Source organism: Ursus maritimus, unplaced genomic scaffold (assembly GCF_017311325.1).
Source record: "Ursus maritimus isolate PB19 unplaced genomic scaffold, ASM1731132v1 scaffold_30, whole genome shotgun sequence".
Taxonomy (NCBI): domain Eukaryota; kingdom Metazoa; phylum Chordata; class Mammalia; order Carnivora; family Ursidae; genus Ursus; species Ursus maritimus.
The window spans coordinates 5,484,075-5,510,342 of NW_024425564.1; the positions used below are offsets into that span (position 1 = coordinate 5,484,075).

Below are 26,268 nucleotides of genomic sequence, written 5' to 3' on the forward strand. Positions count from 1 at the left end.
CTCCATATATTTAATTTCATTTTTTGATATTTTACTCTTTCTGTCTGTTACAAATACAAAAATTTCTGCAATTTTTTCATGCTTGGTGGTTATAAGCCAATATTCTTGTCTATATTCACTATACCGTGCATTAGATCTCCAGGACGTATTTATCTACGGTTGCAAGTTTGTACCCTTAAACAACATCGCTCCTATTTCTCCAAATGTATTTTTCTTATCTGCCTTCTTTTTGATTGAATCTTCCAGAGGCATGTGATGTCACCTCCCATCTGCAGAAGAGCTTTTTGTCATCACTGGTGTGGCTGCTGAGGTTCTGTGTGTATCAAAGAGCTCAAGATTGTGGGCTAGGACATTCCATTGTATTTGAATGACCCTTGTTCCATCGTTGCCCTGATCCTGGTGTTAGAAAATAGCTCTGTTATATTTTCAAGCTGTATATTCAGTAGTATTTATGTAACAGTTGTCTCCACATAACAAGAAAATGTTCTATGATAAAAGGAATAATCAGAGAAAAAAAAAGTAAAGTATACTAGAAAATTCATTACAAAATGGAAAGATAAGTGTGGTGACAGAGAAAATGAGTATAGTGGTTATTTTTGCCCATCTATGCTTGCTGATATTTCCTTAAATTCATGTGGTCAACTCTTTCAAGCTTAATGGATTTGGATTTACTATAAATCTTAGAATATGGGACCTCTTTTCAGTAATTCTATTACAATATGACCTCACAGATGTTTGTAATTCCTAATGATAACACATTTTTTGGTATGTGTATTTTATGTGATTTCCCCCCGTAATTGCAGCTCTATGCTTCTTGTTGACCTTCTTAGTAATTCAGTCTGCTAGAGACAAATGATGCTGTCTCACACCTACTTTTCTCATTGGCCAGAGAGGAAACCGTTATCCCTGAAAACAGCTCCTGTGAAGTCTCTTTGTCATCGATGTCGATGTCTTTACTTAAGTGTTAGAGTTGCGTGTTAGCTGTAGGTGTCAGCGTTGTGGGTGAGGAAGTAGTTGTAGGAAGCCCCTTTGTGTGTATGTGTATCTTCCCTGCCCTTGCCTCTACAAGGTTGTCCTAATCTCAAAGGGAGATGATAGGATCAGCAGTAGGATGAGGGGACAGATATCACTCCAGATCCCAAAGTCACAAATCAGGTCATTGATCTCAAACTAGGGGTGGCCTGGCACTAGCAAGTATTGCAAGAAATATATGAATATAAATATCAGGAGCTTAATGTGTTTCCCAGTTGGAAAATCCAGGACAAAGTTCTTGCCTTAATAAGGGGTCAAATGGACATCAGAGTCAAATAAAATCATTTATAACCCAGTTGTGTCCCTGATCCTGCCTCTAATCCATGAAAATTGATTAGAGACCAGACCCAGTGAAGAGTAGCTGATTCTTACATTTCTAGGTCAACAAAGATTCCATGGTATACTAATGAATTAGAAGGAAATAGGACTGAGGGTAGGGGAAGTGTGCACGGGTGCCTCCCCAGTTGTTTGGGGGCTCATTTATTTTCTCAGGGAGCCTAATGGAGTGGTAGAACTCTAGTACGAAGTGACCGGTACTATTCTATTTTTTTGTTTCTATTATTCTATTTTTTTAAAAGATTTTATTTATTTATTTGACAGAGATAGAGACAGCCAGCGAGAGAGGGAACACAAGCAGGGGGAGTGGTAAAGGAAGAAGCAGGCTCATAGCGGAGGAGCCTGATGTGGGGCTCGATCCCATAACGCCGGGATCACGCCCTGAGCCGAAGGCAGACGCTTTAACCGCTGTGCCACCCAGGCGCCCCTCTATTATTCTATTTTTATTATTGAGGACTTACTATATGCCTAGGATCTTTCTATATACCTTATGAATATTGGCTCACCGAGTCCTTACAACAGTCTTTGAGGAGGTATGATAATCATCGTTCATAGTTACAGATGAGGAAACTGGTGCAGGGGAGTTCACTTGCGTGCTGTTGCAACATTAGTCAATGGGAAAGCCACAGTTCAAACACAGGCAGTCTGGTTCTAGAGGGACATGCTTAGGCCTTATGCAACACTGCCTCTCATAGCTCCTGGGCCAGTCTTTATGATCCCCACTTCCATTATTCAAAAGAGGTAAATGAATATGGGTCTGCCTGGATCTTCCTTCACTTCCCCCCTATCCAGGACCAGCCCTCTCTCAGGAGATAGAAATTTTCACTGTTATTGCTCAGTTCTGTTCTGTCAGATCACTAATGGGCAAGGTCTGCGTGGACATCTCTGTGTTCTCAGTAGTTATTATAATGCCTGGAATCTATGAAGTAGATGCCTAGTAAATAAAAATAAATAATTTATAAATAAACATCCACACATAGGCTTGACTGTATGAATGTATACTCCACAGATTCTGCACGGGTTAGAAACCTGAAACTATCTTAATCTTATGTACACATTTTATGAACTGTCATCCTTTGTGGTTAGTAAAACTTCTCCTCTCACAGCAAGACAAGTACCCGTGGTCATTTCCAGCTCAGAGGGGAAGGGCTTGTATGTGCACCAGCATGAGGGGAATACTTCAGACAACCCTCTTCTCCCACGGAAGAGAGTGCCCTGTCCTCGTCAGCGTTCCCATCTCAACATCTGAATACCCCAGTGTTTATGGGTCCAAGATTTAGATCATGTGGAAAGTGTGAGAGCTTTCTTTGTCTCTGTTCTCCTCACTTTTAAGTGAAATATGATATAAATTTATTGTTTCAATTTTTTAAATGAATTCTTAAGTATTAAATTATACTTGAGGGAAATGAGAAAGGTTGATGGCAAAGGCCATGTAAAATGATTGAGAAGTACGAAAACACTAGTTTGAAAAGATACACACCCCCCTATGTTTGTCATGGCATTATTTACAATAGCCAGGTTATGGAAGCAGCCCAAGTGCCCATTGCTATATGAATGGATAAAGAAGATGTTGTGTGTGTGTGTGTGTGTGTGTGTGTGTGTGTGTGTGTGTGTGTGTATTCCATCATGTATATATATGGATGTATATAGAATGTATGTGTGTGTGTGTGTGTGCGTGTAGAGAGAGAGAATATCACTCAGCCATAAAAAAGAATGAAATCTTGCCCTTTGCAACAACATGGATAGAACTAAAGAGTATAATGCTAAATGAAATAAGTCGGTCAGAAAAAGACAAATACCATATGATTTCACTCTATGTGGAATTTAAGAAACAAAACAAAGAAAAAAAAGAGACAAACCCCAAACCGACTCCTAACTAAAGATTATTTGGCAAACTGATGGTTGCCAGAGGGCAGGTGGGTGGGGGATGGGTGAAATAGGTAAGGGGATTAAGCGCATACTCACTAGCAGAGAAAGACAATTATCATATGATTTCTCTCATCTATGAAACATAAGAACTAGGAAGATCGGTAGGGGAAGAAAGGGATAAAGAAAGGGGGGTAATCAGAAGGGGGAATGAAGCATGAGAGACTATCACAGCGGTTAAGCGTCTGCCTTCGGCTCAGGGCGTGATCCCAGCGTTATGGGATCGAGCCCCACATCAGGCTCTTCCGCTATGAGCCTGCTTCTTCCTCTCCCACTCCCCCTGCTTGTGTCCCTCTCTCGCTGGCTGTCTCTATCTCTGTCGAATAAATAAATAAAATCTTTAAAAAAAACATTAAAAAAAAGAGCACACTCACTGTGCTGAGAACTGAATAATGTATAGAATTGCTGAATCACTACATGGTAGACTTGAAACTAATATAACACTGTATGTTAACTATACTGAAATTAAAATAAAATAATAAAAATGAATGAATAAGAAATAAGTAAATAAAAAGATTGAGAAGTGGGTTTAGCAGTTCAAATGAGATTGAAAACTAATTGTGTTGCCTTGACGGTAGGTGGTACCACAAACCTGGCAGAGATGAACAAAGGGCGAGAATGTTTGGTCACTCAACTAACTTCAAGAGGTCTGTTGTGACTAATAGCTCCTCATGCGGATTTCATTTAACTGCTGTGTTTTTAAAGCCAACCGCAGTAGATTTGTCAGTTGATATTTGGAGCAGAAAGAGGAGAAAAGATCACCTTTGTTGTATTCTAGATGCTTGAGCGACATTGTTTCCTTCCAGGCTTTGAAGATATATATGTAGGTATAGATATAAATAGAAAGCGTTAGAGGTTTGAGATCATAGTGAATAGGCTAATTTGTAACTACTTTGAAATTTCACATACGATAAACAATTTTGTTTTGTCACTAAATGTCCTAAAACATTGTTTTGAAGGACTGTATATAATTAGTTTATTTAGTCCTTTAAAATTTTGTACGTTTATGGAAATTAATTGAAACCTTCTTAAGCATTTTTATTGAATGGTTGGCNTTCCCTACAATAGAATGTGAGCATCAATTTATTAACCATACCCTCCCCCCATCCCCCTACTAAAAGGCTGAAAGTCTGCTTTTTGGCTATATGAGTCACCTAAAGAAAGAAACTTCACGTTATGATATTTCCAGTGAATTGTCAGTCAAGTAAGCCCAAAGCTCATCTTTTCATAAGCCTCTTACTGCTACAGTCTCTTAAGCCACTTTTTTTTTTCTTCAGAAGACATGACACTCTTGAAATATAGAATTTTATTTGGAAACTGTTTAAAGTAGAAAAAAAAACCCTGTCAAGAAAGACCAGGTGGAAAATGGGTTCCCAATAAACTGGAATTTTAGGGCAACAAAAGTCTAAAAGGCCACGAAAGAGAAATAGCACCACTGTTACTTGAACAATGGCTGGTTACTTGCATTATTTGGCATTGTTAATCCCTGAATCTGGGTTTTCCTCAGAATTCCACACAGAGCATGCACTACACAACAATTTTATCATAAAATATTTGCTTTCTACATACATTTTAGGGCAAGCTACCACCAGGAACAAATCAATACAAATACATCAGGGGCTGAACAATCTCAGTAATGGGTGACACATATTTTGCAGAATTCTGCTGAACAAAGGAACTGAACAGGCTAGGGGCAAAGCAAATGAGGAAAAGTTAAGGAATGAAATATTTTAAATATTAATAATTAATTTAGACATGGTACTGTATCTTCTGCAAAAGAAAATTAACATTTAGTAACACTCTAACAAATTTTATCTCCAAGAGATTAACACACTGGCAAAGTATTCTGATAACAGTGGGGGGCGGTGGACAGCAGGTACGAAGACCCAGCCTTGCAGAACTCAAGGTAGCCATGGCCTTCACTGGTCACTCCCTTTGCCAGAGGTCCAGAAAGAACTTGCAGCATGACCACTGGTCTGCTGAACTTCCACTCTAAGCAGCAAACTTTTAAGGAGCCAAATAGGAGTCCCCAGTGGGCGAGGGGAGCAGAGAAGAGAAACATGTTCAATGTAAACTTAAAAGACAGCAAAATGAGGCACAACCCCCATTCAAATCCCAGAGATGTGGGCAAGTCCCCAAAAGTAATTGTTAGATTTAAAAAACGGACAGACCTCATTTCCCAAAAACACAATACGTAGAAATTTCAGGGATAACTGGAAAAATCGTCAGAGAAATGTTTGGTGAAATTCAAGCTCTTCAACTCAAACATCTCAGGGCTGAAACATACCCTCTATTCATCCAGGCAACAATGCTTCTTGCTTTTTAGAGCAAGGATACTATTGGTCAAGGACACCAAATGGCTTTACAGAAAAACTTTTTAAACTTTCGTTTTGGGCCGAGGTCTAGGTCTTTGAGGATTCGAGCAGCTCTGCTAGGCCTGTGAACAGCAGATTCCAAAGGTCCGGAGGTCAAGCCCTTCCTCCTTCTCAGACACAATGTTGAACATGTAAAAGCTCCCATCATGTTACATTTTATATTTTGACATACGGAAACATATTTTAAATACTCTTAAGGTATTTATTTATTAAAACGTTCTCTGCCAAGATTTCACATTAGCTTAAAATTCAAATCAGTCTTTACACTTCTCTGCTGAGGTCTCCACCTCAGTGTATCACATAAAAACACCTTCTCCGGCAATCAGTGTTACCAGTGTCCACACAGTGAGCCCCGTGGTCAGCCTCTTTGCTCCCTAGGTGACCCAACCACATGTTAATACTACTCTGCTACAGGGTAAAATCTAACTTAAACTAATTGGAAAAGGGGTGAAACTTCTGCAAAGTGAACCTTAAAAAGAGGTACTGTTTGCTCGTGAAAAGAAGCCAGTGAGTCCTCTAAGAATAAGAAAAGGTGGTATTTTACAGTTAAACACATGATTTAGAGTGAAGAATTCAGATGTTGCTCTGCTGGTCCAGGCTGTTCATACTCTTCTTGTTCCTCCTGTGGGCCCCCTTCATCAGGTATCACAAAGCCTTCACCTGTGGCAGAGAGAATGTCCACCATCCTCTGCAATTCCCTCTCGTTCTCCTGGCAAATCAATGCAATGTTCCTTAGCTTTCCAAAGTGGAAGTCTCTTTCTTTCCCCAAGTGTTCGGCGGTGAGTTTCAATACGTTGGCCTGCTCCATCAGTTCAGCTGCTTCTTCATCCCCGGTGCCCACACCAGGATTCTTTCTCACTCCCCCACCCCCGGCCAGCCTTAGGGGTTGCAGTAGTTCTGAGTGTTGCGATGGGCCTCTGTGGAGCTCACTGCTAGAGCTGAGGGGTTTGTTCCATTTGTTCAGAACTGGAGCAACGAGGGAGGGAGCCACTGCAGTTTCTGGCAGCTACAGCATCATAGTCTTTTCCATCATGATTTGCATCAAAAAACTTCTTGAGCCACTGAACAAATTCAAAATTGTCCCGAAACATTCCTTTTACCAATCTGTCCACAGGAATTATTTTGTCAACACCCATTCTCTTAAAACCTGCTTGTAGTATTTTGAAGTTCTGGATGTACTCATGTTCAAGCTTAGCTTGGAATTTCACTTTCTTCAAGGCATTGGAGCCAGGGAACAGCATGTCGGTAAACTGACAATAGGCAGCCCCTGAGCACAACTGCTTGATCTTCGTCAGATTCCACTGCAGAGACTCATTGATCCAGGCCAGCGTGTCATGTTGACTTAGGTTATCGCTGGTGACTGACGTTGAGTAGATGTTCACTGCTGTCTTGGGCTCTGGGCAGGACCACGTCCACTGCCTGTGCCCAGCTTCAGTTCCATCATCATCTTGTTCCTTAAGCCACTTTTTAAAAAAATAGTTTATTTATTTATATTAGAGAGAGTGTGTGTCTGAGCAGGGGGCAGGGCAGAGGGAGAGAAAGAATCCTCAAGCAGACTCCCTGCTGAGCACAGAGCCTGACACAGGGCTTGATCCCAAGACCTGGAGATCATGACCTGAGCTGAAATCAAGAGTGGGCTGCTTAACTGACTGAGCCACCCAAGTGCCCCTCTTAAGCTCCTCTTACATGCCTTATTTCAAAATGTGAACTAATAACCAATGAAGAGAAGATGCTTTTTGGAAATCCAACAATGTGATGAAGAAGGACTCAATGAACAAGAAGAGAAAAAATGATCTCAGGGCTAAGGCAGGGAAAAAAAACAACTTAAACAAATTATTATTATTTTCAGAGATTTGAAATGCTATAAAAAATAATCAATTGGAGAACAAGACTGTTCTTTAGAAATTATAACAGTGTATAGAGAAGAGAGAGAATTAAAAAGTAATGTAGTAAAAGGAGGAAATGCTGTACTTGGTTAGTTTTTTTTTTTTTTAAGAGAGAGAAAGAGAAAGAGGGTGCAAGTGGGGAGAGAGGCGGGGGAGAGGGAGAGAGAATCTCAAGCAAGCTCCACGCTCAGCACAGAGCTCAAGGCAGGGCTCAGTCCCCGGACCCTGAGATCATGACTTGAGCTGAAACCAAGAGTCAGACGCTTAACTGACTGAGACGCCCAGTCACCCCTGTACTTGGTTGGTGTTGACCATTCATTATTTTTAATGACTTTTAGAATCTTTCAGTTCTCTGATTGCCCTGTTTTCATAGAATTTTATTTTTATTTTATAGGGGTAATATTTTTATAACCTAGTAATTTTTTCCTGTTTTAGTAATAAAGATGTAAAACATAGAGAAAAGTTGAAAGAATACAAAGAGTATGCATGTACTAAATATACATGTAATATTTTTTCTGAAATTGTACACATCATGGCCCTTTATCTTTAAATACTGCAGTGTATATTTCCTAAGAAAATTCCTTTTTTAAATATAGCCAGAGTATACCTATTCACTTCATTAAATTTAGTACTTTTATCTAACCTACTGTTTGTATTCTTACTCTTATATGGGTTTTGTTTGAAAATACATTAAGTCCAAAATTATATTCCCATCTGTGAACATGGTATGTCTCTTCAATTACTCATGGTTTTATGCTCCATGGTAAATTTTTGTAATTAAAAATTTTAATCTTTATATTTCTTTCTCAAAGTAAAGCCTTGCAACGTTACATTTCTGTTCCTATTTTGAATGAAAGTCACTCTACCTTCTCTCTGCTTCCCCTGCTGCTACTGTATATTTTGTTTCTGGTTATCAGCAGCTTGGAATGACTGAGCCAAGTGATGTTGCCTCTCCATATGTTCCTCAGTGGTTGGAGAACAATGATTCAATGATATTCAGTGATATTAATGAGCTTCTGCAAAGGCTATTTATCATCATGCTTTCTTTTTCACCACAAATCTTGTCTTGTAAACTTTTCCAGTGTCAGACAGTTCCTCTCCTCCTGCAAGAGCTGAGAGTATAAGTACTCTCTCATAATCTGGTTTACTTTTCTCAAAAAGTTAGGATTATTGGGGGGCGGTGTACTTTGGAGAACCCATATAGTTTTCAACAGATTACTTGATTTGAGAAGAACTCATCAACTTAATGTTTCAAGGACATTAGTAATTGCCTTTTTAGAAGTTTTCCTTAAAAAAGAAAAAAAAAAGCAAGCAACCGGGGAATCCCTATTAACAGGTGGTGTCTAAAGAAGCACAGTCTGCATGAGGACAAGGGGTTTGTGGTCCAGAGACAAGCTCTAATGAAAGCAGGACAGAATCTTAATATCTGCAAAAGGCTGGGTATGGAAAAATAACTCCTACATGAAAGAAGATGCTAGAAATGAGCAATTTAAGCAGATCCTAAAAACATGTCTCAAGGCAGAGGCCCAAGGAGACTCACCTGCCAGGCAGCAGCCTGGGGCTTGCTACACATGCTAGCATGGATTCCAGACATGCGTGGACAGTAAAAGAAGCCATTGAAATCATGCAGATGAAATGAAAAGCATGAGATGGCAAAAAGGTCTAGATATCTCATTAATTTCAGTAAATGGAAATGGACTAAACTTTTGAATAAAAGAGTTGACAGATTTTTTTTTAAGAATTTATTTATTTATTTGACAGGGAGAGAGATAGCCTGCGAGACAGGGATCACAGGCAGGGGGAGTGGGAGAGGAAGAAGCAGGCTTCCCAGTGGAGGAGCCTGATGTGGGGCTCGATTCCAGGACTCTGGGATCACACCCTGAGCCGAAGGCAGACGCTTAACGACTGAGTCATCCAGGTGCCCCAGACATTGACAGATTGATTACAAAATATTAATTTGGGTGATATTATTCATAAGACACGTGACTAAAAACATAGAGGCCATTTCAGAGATTGACTGCAAAAGATGGAAAGGATCCATCATACAAGTGCTAAGTAAATAAAATTGGTATGGACATATTAAGGTCAGAAACTAAATTTTAAGGAAAGAGGCACCTGGCTGACTCAGTTGATAGAACACGCAACTCTCGATGTCGGGGTAGTAAGTTCAAGCCCCACGTAGGGTGTAGAGCCTACTTCAAAAAAACCAAATTTTCAGGAAAAGCATTGTGGAACAGAAGGACTCATGTAATGATAAACATTCACCCTACCAGGAACCATAGAACAACGCTAAGCATATGTGCATCTAATACAATAACCTCAAAGATAAGAATAAAACTCAATACAATATACAGGTAGAAGATGGTAAAATCAAACCATTGTAGTAGGATATTTAATATATATCATAGGTCGTGCAGGAGAAAGAAAGGATATAGATGATTTAAACAACAGAATTAGTAAGCTTGACCTAATGAACTTGGATATATTTAAAGTTATTGTCAAAGTTCTAATGCATGTGCTGGGTGTTGGATTCACCACAGCTTATTATAGTATTGAAAACAAACAAAAAAGATGAAAAAATAAGCTTAGACGAATAAGAGTGAGTCATAAACCAAGAATTATGATCATTCAAAATCTTTACACCTTGTGTGTACATACAGGGGAGAGAGAGAGAGAAAGAAAGATTGGGATGCATTTGACTTCATAGAAACAGCCATGAATTTCTTTTTAATATAAATTTTCCTGAAATCCAGCCAGTGTAGGACAAGCTTCCTTCCCAAATCACCCTTGTTTTTGATCTTTTGAAAATAGGAGAAACCACTCAAATGACCTATTTGAGTTTGCATCACCTCCAATCTGTGGCTGTCTTTCTCTTAGTTACCATGTTTCCCTCCCTGCCACAGTTCTTCCATTTTCCCTCTCTGTTTATTCTCCCCCCTTCACTGCCTTACTCTGCTCCCAGCAGCTGACCCACATGGAATTACCTCCTAGCTCCTTGATAGCTTTGAGTAATGAAGAGCATATTCAGAAGATTGGAGGAAGAGAGGAAATTGGGCTGACCTCTTCCCCTCTCCCCGCCCCTACTCCAACTCGGGGCAGGTCACAGGAGGCTGCCAGTTTCACTTAATTAGAAGGTCACATAGGTTATCAGGTGGCTCTCTACACGTACTGTCTGCCTCCCAGGCCCCTTTATTACTCCGTTCCTCCACCCCTTCAGGCTTGAGGAGGGTAACAGTGCTCCTGCTGTCCCCAGCCTAGGAAACCTCTCTGTTGCTATGATTTGCCTACACTCTGGTGATCACAGCTTTGTAAATAGATCGTTTATTAAACTCTCTTCATATTAAGTAATTTGAGTTTGCCATCTCTTTCCTGCCAGGACCCTGACTGATATACATTTAAACCCAACTTCCAACTGCCTCCTTCCTCCCAGAATGTCCCTCATGTTCTGTGCTAAAACCTGAGTAGTTGTCCCTTGATAGTAGCATGAAATCTTAATGTTTGCCACCAGTCATGGGGCCAGGTCAGGAAACACCCATAATTTCTACCTGTAGTGTCAGCAAATGAAATTCTAGGACAAAGGATAAAACATTAATTTACAGAGTAGGGAATGAGTGGTAGGGATGTAAGAAATCAGGGTACCTGTCAGTGTTGCAACATGAGGTCTCTGGGGGAGTACCTCCACATACACTAAAGATGTGAAACTACTGGAAGATTATCACAACAAAAAAGAGATAAAAATTCAAGAAAAGTGATCTACAGATATCAGAAACAAAGAGGGAAATCTTGTAAGCTTGCAAGAGCAATTTGTTTCGTGAATCTTGCAAGTCAGTTGTTAAGCACAGGCATTACTAAAAATTAAATTATTTAAACTTGTAATTAATATTAAAAACAGAATAAATACTAAACATTCCTCACTGCCTAATTATTTTATTCTCTATCTGGGAAAACTATCTTTCAGGAATGAAGGGAAAATAAAGACACTTAGGCAAAGGAAAACTAAGAAAATGTTGTCACTAGCAAATCTATCCTTAAAATGGGTAGAATGGGTAAGAAGGACTAAGGGAAATTTCCTGAACAGAAAGAAAATGGTAATAGAAGAAGGCTTGAGATTTCAGAAAGGGCGGAACGGCTACAGAATGGGTAGAAATCATTCTAAAGAGAATATACTATGGGGGCGCTTGGGTGGCTCAGTTGTTAAGCGTCTGCCTTCAGCTCAGGCTGTGATCCCAGGGTCCTGGGACCAAGCCCCGCATCAGGCTCCCTGCTCCACTGGGAGCCTGCTTCTTCTTCTCGCACTCCCCCTGCTTGTGTTCCCTCTCTTGCTGGCTGTCTCTCTCTCTGTCAAATAAATAAATAAAGTCTTGAAAAAAAAATAAAGAGAATATACTATGCTCTCCTTCTCTTAATGAGCCCCTTAACTCATATTTGATGGTTGAAGTAAAAGCGATAGTGCCATTTGAAGTGGTGCTCAAAGTATGTAGAAGAAATACTTAATATCATTATATTTAAAAAGTAGAAAGTGTAAGGAGTACTAATGGTACTAAAGGTAAGGAATCTATACTTCACTTGGACTGGGAAAATATCAATACCCATTGAGTGTGATTAATTACATGTGTATATTTCAACACCTAAAGCAAACACCATAAAGGCTATACAAAGCAATATACTAAGAAAAAAAAGATTAAAAAACATGGTTGTATTCAATACAAAAGAGAACTTCAAAAACACAGAAATGCAAATAGAGAATGAGGCTAAAATCTTGACTTCCATGTCTGGAAGCAGACTTCATTGGCTGGATATTTGGTTATTAAGTGGGGAAAAAAAAGAAAAGTGTTCCACATGGAAAGGAAAGTCAAAGATGGACTTTCTGCTTCTGGCAGGGGTTGAGGTTTTTCTCCTCCTGATTTTAAGGGAGGTTGAGGAAAGTGTTTCCAAACACTGTGTACCAGAGATGATAGAGAGATGAGAGGATATAGAAACAGTTCCCCATCAGGAGGTGAAGCAGCCAAGCATGACTTCTCTGAGATTAAAGTTGTCCCAGATATTGTGACAACACGATAGACCTGAATGGCTGTTGGAGAACTGGCTTTTCAGTTGGAAGCCTACAGAGCTGGGGTGGAGGTGGCTAAAAACCGAGTGTAGAGTATGGAGGAAAAAAGGGGGAAGGTGCAGCAAGAGAGAGAGAATAAAAGAGTAAAACTATCTAGAATATAAATTCACTGGAAATGAAATTACTTTTATAAAGATTCTGGTACATGCAATGTCAATACATAAAATAGAAATAAGTAGAGTGCAGATGACATCAATAATAGCAACTTCATTTGTATTTGTGTTGGTAAAGAGGGGTTTCTGCAGGTATGGCTGATACTCCTCCTAGATATGCCTTCTCCGTGTCCTGCTGGTGAAGTTAGCAGTGGGTTGAAAAAATAGTGCCAGTCCTTCTAGTTAAATGACTATAAATGTCACCACATCTGTGTGCTTCCTATCTCTACCCTCAGGGATCTGATGACGTTGACACACTGTTCCCTGGATATTAGTTAATAAACCCATCTCATGACTTCTTCAGCCATCACATACTGGGCATTCAATGAGTTCCTGACTCTCGCAACTCTAGGTCCTATAATTTGATATGAAGGTGATGAGAACTTGGACTTGAAGCTAATGAGACTTTAGTGAAATAGTCAACTTAAGCAGAGGCTGTAATGGGATAAGACTTTAGGGGACCTTGGGAGAGGCTAATGTATTTCCCATTTGGGAGGGATGTGAATTATTGGGGGCCATAGGGTGGCTATGACAAACTGAATTCTAAGATGGCCCCCCAAATATTGCCCCCTGGTATCCATGCCTTTTAAGATCCCCTTCCCTTGAGTATGGGTGGAATCTGCAAATGTGATGGGAAAATCACTCCTCTGGTTGGGTTACGTGTTGACCACAGTTGAACTTAAGAAAGGGAGATGATTTTGGGTGGGTATGATCATAGAGGTGAGCCCTTAAAATGACTGAACTTCATCCTGATGAGGGAAATTCCATTTGAGGGAGATTCTCTGTTGATGTGGCAAGGATCTAAGAGCAGCCAGTAGGAGCTGAGAGTGTCTCCTGGCTGATACAGAGCTGGAGAGCAGGGAGTGAACTCCCACAAGGAAATGAATTCTGCCAATAGCCAGCAAGCCTGGAAGAGGACCCCAGTACTCAGATGAAAACTGCAACCCCAGCTTGTGACTTCAGTTGTGTGAGACTTTAAGTGGAGAGCCCCATGGAGTCCAGCATTCACTTGTACCTTTTCACTTTCTGATAATAAATGAGTGTTGTCTTAAGCTGCTAAGTTTGTACTGATGTGTTATGGCCGTAGGAGGAAACTAATACAATAACTTTTGCTCATTAAGTTTTACATACCGCATCTCAAATCATTTTTTACATAACTGGAGTGCTTAATGATTGATATACACTTCCCATATCAATTCTTGATTTTTCTTTTAACTTGTGGTTGTGTTTATGATGATTTTTAAATACGAAGTTTAAAAAATATAGTTTAATTATATTATATTTTTCTCTTTAATTTCTTCATATTGTTTTTTAACATCATCCCACTACTTTTTAATACAATAAATATTAACATTTTTCTATATTTTATTTTTTATATATTTATTTTTCTATATTTTCTATATTTTATATTTTATTTCTTATTCACATGTGAACTTTTACTCCATCTCAATACCATCCACGTATGCGTTTATGTATGAGCTCTTTTTATTTTGCTGGTAGTTAATCAATAGACCCAATGCTAGTTTTAGTAAATTTTCCCCAATATACTCTATTAAAATTTTATTTTTATTGTGCGCAACATTCTTAATTTATCCAAAATGAAAGCAGAATAACTTGTTCTGTTTTTGAAACTAGTCCAGTGTGGCTTTTTTATTTTTTTAAAGCAGCAATAGTAAACGACCGGGGACAAAATTAAAAACTATTTAAACCTTAACTGCAGTCCCGTAAGAAATATCAAATTTGTATTATATTTCTTTTTTCTTTGTATTATATTTCTAACACCATGGGAAAATGATTTAAAATTCTTTTAATATTTTTTCTTCCCCTTAAACATCATAGTAGAATTTTTTCATTCACCAGGGTTTCCTTACCACAATGTTGCCCTCCTTTCCATTCCACCTCTAGGGGCCATGATGATCAAGCATATCTCAAAAGATTGGTCTCTTGAACCTTTGTGCCCCACTGAATTCCAATCCCCATTAGCTACTGCCCTTTACCCCACAAACCAGGATTGACTCCAGAACAAGGAGTGGGCCCTTCTGTGCCATGGAGAAGTAGAGAGCATAGCCTATAATATGAAAGCTTCTTAGAAATCTGTTTCTGTCCCCCCTCCCAAAATTTTCTTAAAAAGTTAACAGATTCCTACAAATATGGTAAATATGTTTCCCAATCTCATTAATCTTAACAAAAATTATGTTCTGTTTCTATGCATTTGTTTCATTCTACAGTTATTCTTTTATTTGGTAGCAGTATGAACATGTTTTAATTGTTTGGCTTTAAAATAATTCATAAACATCTCTTAGAGCGACCCCCCATTTTACTTATTAACATCTATTTGTATACAATTATTATTCTTAACAAAAATTAGAAACATTTTCTTAATAAAACTATCGTATGGATATTTAGATTAAAGCATCACCAAATCTAAGTATTTTGTTTGGGAAATTGACACGTTGTCCTGTTCAAGAACATGGTTATCTTTATTATTAAACTTCTTTTTATTCTTCGGTCAACTCTTTTCATTTTGGGGGATTGTACCCATGGCTGGTGAAGTTTATTGCTTTCAGTTCTGTATATTTATTGCTCTTATAAATAACTTTTTTCTCTAACAGACTTAGTGGCTTGGTCTGCCAGAGACAAGTGATGCTACCTCAAACTGCTGACTGGCTGGAGACTATTTAATGATTTAACTCAAACACAACCTCAGTGAATCTTTTTTTTTTTTTTTAAGGAACATTCTATATTTGGTTATGCCCCTGGTGTAGTAACCACTTCCTTCAGCCAAGGCAACCCTCTCCTCCTTCTTTAAACGTTGGGTTTACTGTTGGAGGGTTTTATATTTGAGAAGTCTGGCCCAGAAACAAGAACAGGATAGAAGTAACTTGTGGGTGACGGTTCCTGTTCAGTCTCAAGGATGTGCCTGACAGGTCGGGGGCTTATTTGCCAAAAGATCAGTTCGCTTAACGAATGCCCAAGCCTCAGTTTGCTGAATGACATACTGACTAGATGTAGCACGTTTAGTAATTAAACACAACTTTGCTTGAGAAATAGTTTTACTCAATTTACTCATTACTTGTCTAGTGAACATAACAAAATGTCAGCATTTCAGATAGTAACACTTCAGTTTCTATTTATCATGGTACCAAATCCTTTTAAGGGTTGTATTATATTCAATGAGTTTTAGCATTTTAAAGGCTTTTTGCTAATTTCTCTAAAGGATCAATTCACATTTACCAATTTCAACCCAAATACATTATTTAAATAAAATTTTTATTCCAATTTATATTAAAACCTTTTCAACTTTGAAATTGTGAGGTATAATTGACCAGATTTCGTTTTGTGTTTGTAAATGCATTTGCTATAAAGCTTCATGGAAATGGCGGGTTGTTTTGTCAGCAGAAAGATGGAGTGGAGCCCAGACAATAAGAGAAAGGGGATCATGGGAGAGCGAGAGGGCCCCAGAAACTCAGAGGCCTGTGATTGACAGTAGTCTAATACACTTCCAAGACATCAATATGAATATCTACAGACTATTGAAATAGGGGAAAAAAGAAATGAGTTTGGGGCACATTAATAATTTTGGCAAATTTAGCAAACTGGCCATTGGCAAACTTGTTCCTTGGTAAACTGGATTTTGGTGGATTGGGCTCATCAAATGAACGTGGATCCCTTCCAGATCATAAAAGGCCATGTACAGACCCTCTGAAGAGTCCCCTCTGTGCTGCTTCCAAGGCAGCTTTGTGAACGGACCAGCATGTCATGGCGCTCCTCTGCTTCAATTCCCTCTATGTTTCCTTGTCATACTGTGAGGAAAACCCAGACAACTTTGAATGGTGTTGCCATCAAATCTCAGAAGGACTAGGATAACTGAATCCCGCTCTCTACTCACACCAAACCATATGCTGTGAGTGTCCTACCAACCCCTGCACTCACCTAAGCCTTTTTGCCTGAAACGAACACAGCCCTTTATCTGCTGAGCCATCAACTCCTCTAAGAGACACACCTGAAAAGCTTGACTTTCAACTCTCTCATGACCTGTACACCAAAAACTCCTCATTCGCATCTTGAAAAATTATTATTCGTGAATAAATCTACCAATAATCATCATCTTCTAGTCCTATGTTGCCAACGCTTTCAAAGAGAAAAGAAAATAATTGAACTAATGGACACCATTACTGTTTAGTAGTTTCAAGCGTATCCTGAACCTTCAACACTGTGGGGTCTTGCCGTTAGCACGATTTCACATTGCCCTTTAGTGGCTGTTACAAAGTTTTCTCTTTTATTTTTCCCCCCATATATCTCCCCTCCAATGTGTGACCTCTTAGAAGGTAGGATCCATGCATGTTCACCTTTGAAACCCAGGACCTTAACTGTGTGGATGTGTAAAAAATATTACGTGACATTACCCACCATCTGACATCTGTTGGGTTTTGGGGAAGACAGAACTATGGGAAATGAGACTACATAGATGTATGTGTCAGAGCTCAGACACAGGGGGACTCGTGATCATGGAGGTGAGGAATATAGGGCACTCGGGCATGTGGCACAGGATGGGGCTTTTAGACATTTGTCAGAAGTCACAGTGAGAAGTGGCCGGTCCCTCTTCCTCTCAGTGGAACCTAGTTGAGTGCCATAATTCCCCACATAGCCCACAAAGCTGTATGCACTTTCTTCTTCTTTCCTCAGTTTGTACTGAGACTCTGTGTTTTGCTCTCACGTTTCCACATTTGTGAGCACACTGAGAGGAGGACCAGATTCTGAGACCTGAAATCATAGCTGAAATGATAGTTCTGTCCAGTGCTATTCGTGGCACTTCAGAGAGGGGACCCGAAGTGGAGTCAAGGTTAAATATGTCTACTGTACTTTCTGCTCCCTTTCTCTCCGTACTGAAGAAGTAAGAGGCAGGGATTCAAAACTATCATGAGTCTGTCATCTGAGGAGAGATGAGAAATAAGAAGATTTTTCTGTCTTTGTTAATGATGTTAAAAAAATGAGCTCACTACTATTATATTAAAAACTAATGTGTGTGTAGCTCAGCAGAGATTACAGAGGACTTCTACAAATTATATCTGTGTTCGTGACAGTGGTCCAGTGAGGTGTGTATTCTTCCTACAAATGAAGCAAACTAAGACTTTCAGACCTGAAATGGTTTATCCGTGGCCAATCTGCTTCAGATTTCTAAAATGTGACTTTTAAAAGATAACTGTGCTAAGAGCAAGGGCCTGCTTTATATGTGTCATTGAAAATTCATGTAACTGGGTTGATATAGGGGACATATGTAAGCAGCTTTATAAAGATTTAGAAAAATTTAGGGGCAATTGCTTGGTAAATTTTTATTAAAGGGAAATAATATTGTGGGGCAGTATTTCTATTATCTATTATATTACTACTGGCATTAAGGAAGTCACAGAATCTTTCAGAATATAGAACATTTTTTTTTAAGTTTTTATTTATTTATGTGACAGAGAGACAGCCAGCGAGAGAGGGAACACAGCAGGGGAGTGGGAGAGGAAGAAGCAGGCTCCCAGTGGAGGAGCCCGATGTGGGACTCGATCCCGGCACGCCGGGATCACGCCCTGAGCCGAAGGCAGACGCTTAATGACTGCGCTACCCAGGCGCCCCAGAATATAGAACATTTTTTAATTCCTGAATTAAATGCAGAATGAGGTCCTGGATGGCCCTTCTGGTCACAGGTGATTGTTAATATTATGTTCACAATTAAGTCCACTGACCAAGCACAGATTCCAAGGCATGCTGACCAGAGATGATGACTTCTCTCTGAATTTCTACAGAGTCCAAAACTTTTGTTTTTCATCCTGAGGTACAGAGGATGTCACCTGGGGAGAGTCTCCTTACTGTTGACCCATTTCATGACTATTTCTTGATGGCATTGACTACCCACATGGGGTACATACTACCTTCATCCTACGTGCCCCGCCTCCACAGAGGCCCAGCAGGGTGACTGAGGTAAGCCCTTGAATCAGGTGTATGAGCTGCCTTCCTCTCAGGCCAGGCCAGCAGTGGCAGCCCTGAGTAATGCAACAGAGTATGAGTAGCACAGAGAGCTCTAGAAAATGTAGAGAATGCTGACTGGGTCAGGGGGAGGCAGCTGGCAGAAGCCTGAGCCAGAGCCTTGCAGATGAGGTTTTAGCCAATCAGAAAAAGGGTTCTAAGCTGACACTTTTGTTGCTCCTTGAAAAGTCTGTGTGAAGAGGCCTGTGAGACTGGACGATGCCCTGGTCTGACACAGCCTCTACCACACAGACCCACAATAGAATGGAGAGAATTTCCCCTGAGGACAAGAGGGAAGGGATGGGCCAGAGTTCTCCATTTATTCTGAGGGACACTGAGGTGGGGTGGAGGGGAATAATGTACCTTCCACGTCCCCTTTTGACTGTGGTTCATTGCCCCCCAACCCTATTCCAGCTCTGAGTTTGATGTTCCTCCTGTCTCCTTCTGTCCCACCATGGAAACCCTCCTTATTCTGGAGTTACCCTGATCCTAAGTACACCACTGCCAGTGGAAGCCCAGGGACTAAGTCTCAGGTGCTCTGGAACCAGGCACCTAGTATAGAATACTGGAATGACTCACTGCTTTATGTGCCACTAATGGAAACTTCTTGTTGTCTCTGCTCTATTTCTTTTTACCCGGTACCCTCCACATATTCTGCTTTCAGATCCCAGCCTCTCTTATAAAAGGAGAAGCTAAAATACAGGGAAGAGACAGAAGGAGGAAGAAAAGAGAGGCAGATACTTAATGTTTTGTTTATTAATATTGGCACACCCTGTTCTAATTGCACTATAACCATTTAGAACTGACCCTAGTCATGGGCCAGAGGAGCCTGATAAATAATAGATCTGGTCAAAAACCACATCACTACTGCTGCCATTCACAGTTTGATAACTTAGGGCTGGCCCAGTAAATGCCACGTCTGTACACAGTCTGTAACTCTAACGTCTGCTCCCTCAGTAACATATTCAGGCCCCAGGAAATGCTTCTCCACATCTTTTGCTCTCCACCCTTGTAACTGAATGTGATCCTGTCTGATGCTGTGAATGTTTGCGGATTGTGCCTTTGCTGACATAGGATGAATGTGCTTAAAAGTGAGCTTAACTTTTCAAATACTTTCAGTCAAAGACCACAAATGTAAAAGATTCTTGTCTAATGAAGAACCACATGCCCACAGGGCTGGGTGTCACTTTTTTTTTTTTTTTTTAGCTTGTTTTCTTGCTCCACATATTAACTTGATATTCCCAACACATGGCAGCTGAGGAACATTTTACAATATTAAACAAGTCATATTAGTCTTAAGTTTGTATATACGGTGCTCTGGATATAAAATGCATGAAATGTGATCTGCATTTTACAAAGAGGAGCCGGAGGCAATTGAGGTTCAGTAATTTGCTGACCCTCATAAAGCCTGTTCCTGGCAGAACTGCAGCTCAATACCATTTCCTCCTAAGAACTGTGCTCTTCCCACCACAGTTTAAGGCACCTCAGAGTGTCTACGATAATAGAAGTGAACATCTCTGAGACTATAATTTTCTGTTCCCTGAAATATGATCCCACTTTTTTCCTACAAAAATCCCAGGTATACGAATTAAAAATCCCAAATGTCACAAAGATGTCTACTCTTGAGTCTCTTTTCATTCAGTTCCTTAAACCCCTAAGGCATTCAATCTTTAGAATTTCTATAAGTAGGAGAAAATCTTCACCTCAAATGTTCACTAGTGTAATTTGATGAAGACATACTGCCAAGCTGAGAATCTTCATAAAAAATTGGGGTAAGAACCTTCATAAAAAATGTCTGCCCAGAGACAGATGAGGTGTTTCAGCTCCAGTGCTGATTGGCTCATTTCCTAGGGATTCTGAACCTAAGACTGAGAACCTTCATAAAAACTGAGAACCTTCATTAAAAAATGTCTGCCCCGAGACAGATGAGGTATGTCAGTTCCAAGGCTGATTGGTTTCCTTCTGAAGGACTCTCCAATCCTACTGTGGATGGAAGAGTCACAGGTTTTTATTCTCTGAAGTGAGTACTTGAGAGCCACCAGGTAGGAGCTGTGTTGACTACCATTCCTTTTTTCCTTTGTTCCCAGTGACGTCTGGGAAGATGGCTCCGTGGATCCCCAGAGGCCTCTGGACAGCAGCTGTGATGATGATCCTGGTGCTGCTGAGCATCCCAGCGGCTGAGGGCAGAGACTCTCCACGTAAGTGCAGGGCACCTGCTCCCCGAGCCGGAGCTCTGGGGAACAGGCTCTGAAGAACCTTTGGGCTGGAGTGTGGAAGGTTCTGTGATCTCAGAATACAGTCTTTTATCACGGGTTTCCTCTCTTTGGGGTAGACAGCTCTGTTATGTTCTCATTTCCACCTCTAAGGATGAGGACATTCCCCATCCCATGGGCTCAATCCATCCTGGCGATGTTACAATGGGGAGCAGGAAACGAAGTGTCCATCTGCTACCACTGACGGGACAAAGTGACATTTGGGTTATTTTTGAAAATAAGAATATTTTGAAAATAAGAAAATAAGAATCACAGCAGGATTTTTCATTTCAGGTTCCCCTAAGACCTTGTTTAGTTTACACCTATGGGTGACAGAAACTCAGTGTAAACCCAGGCATTAGAAGGAAGGCCCTTGCAGGGGACTAAGAGAATATGCTTGTCAGACGAGGTCAAGCTCAATTCTGCACCTCTCTCCTCATTCCCTTGAACTCTTGTGCTTAGTGGATACTTGTCTCTGAGGTTCTCTGGAGTTCTAAGGGAAATGGGATTTCATGTGAGAACATCCTGATCCAAGTACAGGGACGGATGTAAAATCAACCCGACTGCCCTGTTTTACTGAGTCCTCAAGCTCAGGCAGGGCTCACAGGTCCCAGGGCCTGTCCCTAGAGAGGGGCTTTCTTCCCTCCCTTCCCTGTGTGAAGGCAGTTCTGGAAGCCCTCAGAGGAGGGCAGGCCGGCCTGGGAAAGGGGATTCTCAGGGCCTGAGTGACAGGCATCCAAGGTGGGAGGCCTTTGGGTTCATCAGGCCGCCTGGTAGTGCAGCACAAGGCCTGCTGGGCAGGAGGCTGTGGTTTGGTCTAAGCGGTGGAGATCTGACTGACCCGCGGTGATTCCCCGCAGAGGATTTCGTGCTCCAGTTTAAGGGCGAGTGCTACTTCACCAACGGGACGGAGCGGGTACGGGGTGTGGACAGATACATCTATAACCGGGAGGAGTACGTGCGCTACGACGACGACGTGGGGGAGCACCGGGCGGTGACGGAGCTGGGGCGGCCCACCGCTGAGTACTTCAACCAGCAGAAGGACTTCATGGAGCGGAAGCGGGCCGAGGTGGACACGGTGTGCAGACACAACTACCAGATTGAGGACAGGTTCATCCTGCAGCGGCGAGGTGAGCCAGGCCGTTCGCGCCCCGCGGCGCCCCCTTCCGCCTGCGGAGTCTCCGCGCGGGGAGGGGCGGGACCCAGCCGGCTGGCGGCGGCCTCTCGCGCGGGGACCGGGAGGCGGGGCGCGTCGGGCGACGGAGGGGCGGGGACGCGGGGCCGAGCTGGGGGACCGACCCCGCAGCCCTCCGCCATTCCCTGCAGGGGTGGGTCCACCAGTGAGGCTGCGCTTCCTCTGCTGTTTCTGCCACTTCTGAGCCTCCCCGGCCCCCTACTTAACAGTGGTCTCTCCCTCCCTACCTTTCCCTAAGCCGAGCCCAGTGAGCCCCCTGTCCCCTCCCGGGTCCTGCACTGAGAAGTCCTGGCCCCTGCGAAGCTTAGCGGTCTGGGCCTGGTGGGGGGGGAGGGCACCTTGCACACGTGGTAAATACCTTAGGGTCGTGACATGCCAAATTTTTCTTAAATGGCTGTCACTGGCCCTGGACTTCTTTGAGGCGAGGAACTGCCTTATTCTTGTCTGCCTAGCAGCTGACAGGGCGACTGGCGTGTAGTGTGAGTGCAATCCTCTGTGGAATTAATGAATAAATGTATTCGGCTGCCCGTCCACTTAGGCTCAAGAGAAAATAGAAGGCTAAATAAATCTTAAAGTCTGACTGTAATAGTCTTTATTATTTTGCTTAATGCTTTAATGTAAACCTTGTGACTTGGGTCTTAAGTTATAGTTTGTGAATGCAAAGTCTAAGAAAGAAGTGTTTATTAAAATTTAAACAATATTTGAATGGTGTTTAAGGCAGAATTTTAAGTTCTTAGAAAGTCTCATTAAATGTCAAAGTAGAAAGAGCTGAAGTTTTGGAGTCAAAAAATTGATGCTATTAAATTATTGAATAAAAATTGTTTCAGGTTTCCTTTGGCCTGAACCCTACCTATCCTCCGTCCCTCAGCATCCCCTCCTCCAGGCATCACCATACACTTCAGGGGTAGACATTCTGCAAGTTACTTGCACCTATTTCTAGACAATAAGCACCTATTTCTAGACAAATACCTTATCACACACCATCTGTATTATGCCATTTAATTTCACAACTAACTACCTTGGGTGTTAGGGATTAGCAACCATGTTATATGTCAATAGGTGTGGAAGGAAAGAAGTCCTGATTTATTAATTTTATTTTTAAAAATGTTATGAAAAGTGTCCTGTGTAATACAGCAATCTATAATTTAAAAATGCTTCATTTTGTCAGTTAGTATCGACAGAATAACATTCATAGAATGATTACTGTTATTTCATCAGAATGAAAAGTAAGCGGACTCATGTGTTTCTTTAAACTAATAAAGTGGCCAAGCTCAGATCCTAATCCAAGACTTGGAATCCAGGGATCTTTCCACCCTGGTACCAAGAGAGGACTCTTGTCCACGGGGAGACTTGCCGTGTAGTCTCACATCTCAGTGTCTTTTCTTGTCTGTTACTCCCCTCAGTGGAACCTACAGTGACCATCTCCCCATCCAGGACGGAGGTTCTGAACCACCACAATCTGCTGGTCTGCTCAGTGACAGATTTCTACCCAGGCCAGATCAAAGTTCGGTGGTTTCGGAATGACCAGGAAGAGACAGCTGGTGTCGTGTCCACTCCACTTATTAGGAATGGGGACTGGACCTTCCAGATCCTGGTGATGCTGGAAATGACTCCCCAGCGAGGAGATGTCTACACCTGCCATGTGGAGCATCCCAGCCTCCAGAGCCCCATCACGGTGGAGTGGCGTAAGGGCCAGTCTGTTCAGTCTGTTTCCTTTCACTGTGGGCCCCACAAGACAGAGCTTCATCCCGCCCGTCCCATTCTATTCCTCATCCTTGATGGTGCGACTGAGTTGGCTATTGCAGGAGATGAGAGCCTCTTGTCCCATGGCAGGGGCAACAGAAGACTCTTGATCTCACTGTCTTTCTAGATACTAGGGAGATTGTTCTCCACACCTGGCCCCACAACCCAGCCCTGCAGCTCTGAAGCATTTACTCCTCTGGCTGGTGACTGGGGTCTTGGAGTCTGAGGTTATGGGTGTGTCTGGAGGAGTGGGTTTCAGGTTCCCCCTCTCTCTCACATACCCACCATGTGCAAGGATCTCTTGGTGGGTCCTTCCCTCCCCTAGGGGTGCTCAGAAGGGAGCACTAGTTTCCCCTGGCACCTCCACCTCCTGTGCCTCAGACTGGACTTCAGGCTCCCCAAAGGGACCCTGGGGGTTGTGGGGACAACGCTGACACTCAGGCTCTGCTCCCCAGGGGCACAGTCTGAATCTGCCCGGAGCAAGATGCTGAGTGGCATCGGAGGCTTTGTGCTGGGGCTGATCTTCCTTGGGCTGGGCCTTATCATCCGTCACAGGAGCCAGAAAGGTAAGGCACTCTGGGGAATCGGGGAAGAAGGGCTCTGCCTGAGGCCCTCTGTTCAGGGGGAGGGGGGCTGACCTCTTTAGATAGCTCTTTCCTTCTGACCCTGAAAGTTAGGAGGCTGGACTGGTGGTGGGAGGGCACAGAACAACCTAGGGGAAGGCTTTGGAATCTAATGTTTACTGGTTGAAAAGGAGCCTTATCACAGAGGTAACAGGTGGAGTATATTTAGGGCTTTCTTGCAGTTCATCATTGTCTCACTGGCTCCTTTCTGAAAGATTTCAGAGGGTCAGAGCATCTGCTTCCCTTCCTTCTAGGGACCGCGTCATTCATTTTGGGGGATTTTAGCTTAGGGCAGTTAAGCTCTTGTGGTGGATGATTAGGGAGAAAGTAAAATTCCAATTAAGTTGTTTATCTCACCTCCCTTTGGGGTGAGTGTGAGACTGGCTATTTGTGTAATGAGAACTTTTTCTCTTTCACTTCTTTTTGCAGGACCTCATGGGTCTCCCCCAACAGGTACTTTTTCTGCTCTGATTCAGTGGGGGTTTGGGCACAGGTGAGAGAGGGAAGATCATGAGGTGAGTGCACTGGGCACAATGGTCTCAGTTCATGGCCTAGTCCCTGCTACAGAGGACAAGAGTTAGGGGAGACGTTTGCCCAGTTTCTGTAGCAGATCCAGAGTTGCTCTCCAGCACCAAGCCATAACACTGGTGGTATCTTTCTGTGAAACTTGGAGCCAGAGCCACATCTTGGGTGCTAGACACCAGGATGATGCCCACGTTGTGTTACGTATTGGTAGCTACTGCCTGTGTGAATTTAGAAATGAAAGGCTAATAGTGGTGCGAAAAAGGTGAGTTATCATTACACTTATTAAAACCTTAATATCCCCCTAAAGGATCACAGCTGCTCCATTGGCTTGCACACATCTGTGTGCAGCTGGAGTTCTCTTGAGTTGATTTCACCTTTACAGAGATATTGGGGGAGGTGATGACAATATGCCCTGGACCTCAGCTTTCTCTGATGCCGCAGTGGCCCTGAGAGGAGGGGAGAGAGCACGTCCCTCAGGGTCCCCTGTGCTGATCACTCTCTTTTCGACAGGGCTCCTGCGCTGACGCCTGAGGATACCTGGGATTCCGTCTCCTGTAATGCCTGCCTCTCCTTGTCCAGAATTCCCAGCTGCCTGACTGCCTGTCCCCCACATAGATCAGAGTCCTACAGTGCCTCTGGTGCAGTCGCCCGGTCACCTCCTGTGACCCCTGCCCCGAGGATGTGGCTGTGATGCTGCTTCTGCACTGGCCTCGGAGCCTCTGCCTGTGCGCTCCCTGCCAGCAGCATGTACTCCAGCCCCAAGGGCTTTTCTGTCTCCATTCTTTCTCCTCAGATTGTGCAAGAGGAGCTCATTGAAGCCTTTTAGTTGAATGTAGAGATTTTACCATAATTAAACATGATTTTGAGTTCTCTGTACCCTGAGTCTTCTTAACTGGGTGGAGGCAGGAAACCAGAGCAGAATGAAAGGACATACTGCTCCTCGAAGGGAGACTAGAGGCATCTGGGGTACTATGTGAGGAGCAGGCAGAGAAGATAGAGAAACAATTCAACAGTCACATCCTTCATGGGTGTTTAGTATTGTTCAGTGCGATGGCCTAAGGGTGTGCCGGCCTCTCTTTAGGGTTGGTGAGTATTGTGTGT

The 26,268-nt window shown here is 42.2% G+C and overlaps 1 protein-coding gene and 1 pseudogene across 1 annotated transcript; one reads left to right on the forward strand and one right to left on the reverse strand.

Annotated features, from left to right (window-relative positions):
* Nucleotides 1–5,639: 5,639 nt before the first annotated feature.
* LOC103665565 lies at nucleotides 5,640–9,149 on the reverse strand (annotated as a pseudogene).
* Nucleotides 9,150–20,801: 11,652 nt separating this feature from the next.
* LOC103665518 (boLa class II histocompatibility antigen, DQB*0101 beta chain-like) lies at nucleotides 20,802–26,041 on the forward strand. Its single transcript, XM_008693470.2, has 6 exons — nucleotides 20,802–21,027; nucleotides 21,942–22,211; nucleotides 23,680–23,961; nucleotides 24,475–24,585; nucleotides 25,072–25,095; nucleotides 25,678–26,041. Exons 1-6 carry the CDS (start codon nucleotides 20,931–20,933, stop codon nucleotides 25,689–25,691), a joined length of 798 nt encoding a protein of 265 aa, XP_008691692.2. The 5' UTR covers nucleotides 20,802–20,930; the 3' UTR covers nucleotides 25,692–26,041.
* Nucleotides 26,042–26,268: the final 227 nt, after the last annotated feature.

What these genes read in the sequence shown, in the direction of transcription:
- LOC103665518 (XM_008693470.2), top strand. Translation starts at nt 20,931, where the DNA reads ATGGCTCCGTGGATCCCCAGAGGCCTCTGGACAGCAGCTGTGATGATG. An exon ending in GTTCATCCTGCAGCGGCGAG is followed by an intron (nt 22,212 to 23,679) that starts GTGAGCCAGGCC and finishes TACTCCCCTCAG; the next exon opens with TGGAACCTACAGTGACCATC. An exon ending in CCCCATCACGGTGGAGTGGC is followed by an intron (nt 23,962 to 24,474) that starts GTAAGGGCCAGT and finishes TCTGCTCCCCAG; the next exon opens with GGGCACAGTCTGAATCTGCC.